The sequence below is a fragment of the Perkinsus marinus genome, assembly GCF_000006405.1.
Source record: "Perkinsus marinus ATCC 50983 genomic scaffold scf_1104296951498, whole genome shotgun sequence".
NCBI classification, from domain to species: domain Eukaryota; phylum Perkinsozoa; order Perkinsida; family Perkinsidae; genus Perkinsus; species Perkinsus marinus.
This window is the reverse complement of record NW_003209265.1, coordinates 1-2668: the sequence shown is the minus strand read 5'-3', so window position 1 is coordinate 2668 and position 2668 is coordinate 1. Positions and strand designations below refer to the sequence as shown.

The 2668-nt window shown below is 46.6% G+C and overlaps 1 protein-coding gene across 1 annotated transcript; it reads right to left on the bottom strand.

Annotated features, from left to right (window-relative positions):
* Nucleotides 1–438: 438 nt before the first annotated feature.
* Pmar_PMAR012217 (CD151 antigen, putative) lies at nt 439–1263 on the bottom strand (the record flags this gene model as incomplete). The annotated part of the gene is made up of 1 exon (XM_002777569.1): nt 439–1263. One exon carries the CDS (start codon nt 1261–1263, stop codon nt 439–441), a length of 825 nt encoding a protein of 274 aa, XP_002777615.1.
* Between the last annotated feature and the right edge of the window lie 1405 nt (nt 1264–2668).

Sequence of the window (2668 nt, the reverse complement as noted above, 5' to 3'; positions counted from 1 at the left end):
GAACGACAAAATCCAAGGAGGTTTATCACTCGCTCCCAGCAGTTCGGGTTTCCGGTTGCCTTGGGTAACAGCTTTTACCTATGCCGCAGCGGCGCATTGCATGATGTTATCCTCGCCTCCGCGACTCAATCAGCTACGTCCATTGTCGTCGTAAATTCAATGATCGGGCTCCTACATGGGGACGGGCCTTAATAACGAGTATTGTCAAGTAAACACCATCAACTAACACAACGCTGAATGTCGTTATGGCATCATGATCATACTAACACCATGCAACGGCTGATTTACTTCATTAGTACGAGCGTCGGCTACAGCCGAGCCTGCCAGGTAATACGTCTGAGGTGGAAGTATTCTACACTTCTCTACACCTTCAAAACGTTCACAAGTATTCTACACTTCTCTACACCTTCAAAACGTTCACAAGTATTCTACACTTCTCTACACCTTCAAAACGTTCACAGGTGGCCGAACGAACAAAGCATCCGAGCGATATCTTCTACGGGTGCATACCAATACACAGTTAGCTACAGCCAAGATAAACGTAAATACTGCCACCAACCAAAGGCCCATCATCGCCCCGAGGGTCCAATCTCGGACTTCTGTGATAACTGCTGTAGTGCTAACACACCAGGCAGCAGCAGCACCACTGATGCCCTCTTCAATATCAACTCCTCCACTCGCGAGTGCAACACACACGCCATAGTCGGCCATGTTGATATTCTTCCTCAAACCTTCCGAGATCCATTCTGTCATCTTGTCTTGGATAACACCAGTATCACACTCAACAGAGCTGCAAATAAATTCCGCGCTCATATCAGATTCACACGAAATGGAGCAGTTGTCGGCTCGCCATACCTCCACAAAACCATCGCGGATGACCTCATAGCCGTCCAGATCGGGCGTCTCAAGTGCATTGAGCTGACCAAGGTCCTTAGCAGCCAACTCATCAGTGAAGGTGAAGAAGATGGTCGAACCGATGGCACCCACCAAGAAGGCTATAAAGAGAATAATCGCCAGGACCCAGAAGCACGACAGGATACATTTCTTCTCTTTGTGAGCCGCGCAACATGCCACCAATGATAGAATCATAAGTAGTATGCCAGCAGCAAGGGAGATCCAAACCCACCATGTCTCGATAAGATCGCTAAACTCAGAAAACAGATACCAAATACTCACGCCAACGACGAAGCCTCCCAAAAGGAAGACGAGACTGCCAAATATGTAGTTGACCCATCTCGAGAATTTGTGGCAACAACCATCCATTGCAACAATAATGGAATATCAAATACTGAGAGAAATGAAAACAGCAAACGCAAGTCGCCACGTACCATAAAAACAGCCTTCCTGAAATTCAATCGAAACATAGGAACGTAATGGACTACAGTGATATGAGACAATACGAGGGTTATTGGATCGAATGGGAACGAGAGTCAATTCAACTAACTTCCACATCTTAGAACCTAATACATAGGCCGAAATCTATCATCTGTGGAGACATTCACAATTGGATATAAGGGTCCTCCAGTTTTACGGAAAAAGTTATCCACAGTATCATCGAGGTTGACAATCGAATCGCGTCATGGACTACTCATAGAGATCACAAATTGTGATCCCTATGAGTAGTCCTATGAGACTAATAGGCTACTCGTAGCATGAGTAGCCCCCCTTCCCGGCAAGGGGGATTCACAATACTAACGTCTTGGAAGTTACCAAAAAAACGTTTGCAACAGCAGGAGTGTTGGCGTTGGTCTGAGTGATCAAGACAAACATCGTGGCTCTCAGTCTCATCCTCTTCGTTAATTGACACATTTGTAAAACTAGCAGTAGGAAGACAGAAACATGATTTCATGATCTGAAATATCTACCGTGAGGTCAAATATTCGATATCATCAATTGATTAACAATTATACAGCTGAGTTTACAATAGAGATATCAAGTTCATGATGACAGCCGAAGAACGTTTTCGTATAGTATCAATGAGGTACTGGTCCGAGGAGTATGAGGACGACGGTTGGTCAGTTTGAGAGCAAGCGAAACAACCTTCGCTATCTGATATGGGATTACTACGAGGCGCTATGTGAATCTTACTGCTATGCTTCCTTTTAAGAGACTCTCTTCAAGAGAGCGCCAACTCCTTCTTTGATTGCAGTTGTAAGGAATGCTGCACATCCCGAGTTGTGGTCAGACTGGACTCTCGTCTCGACTTGGCAACTAGAAGGCCAGCTACGGGAGTACCTGACAGGTTTCCACCTCGCAAAACTGTCGACCTCCAGGGCAATGGACTCACTCAAGTGTACGAACCCAGATCCATCAGTAGAGCGGCCAATAGCGAGGCTGTACTTGATGGGGTGATTGGCACAAGGGAGCATTAGGGGCTCAGCTGTGGTTCCTGGGGGTCACAGATGAATTCCGGAAGTTGATCATGGACTTACTTGCTGCAGTGACACCTGCTCCTGCATGAAGGATTGAGAGACCACCACATTGGCAAACTTGGGGGCGAAGTTGAGCTTGCGATACGCAGGATCGGCTTGGCATTTGATCTTCAATATCTGATAGAGAGAGGACGATCGACGACGATTGTGATGATAGAGTAGGGTTATCGCTCACATCCAGCGACATCAGCACGACTTCCACGGCTCCCATCGAAGACTATCTCTGACGACAGGTT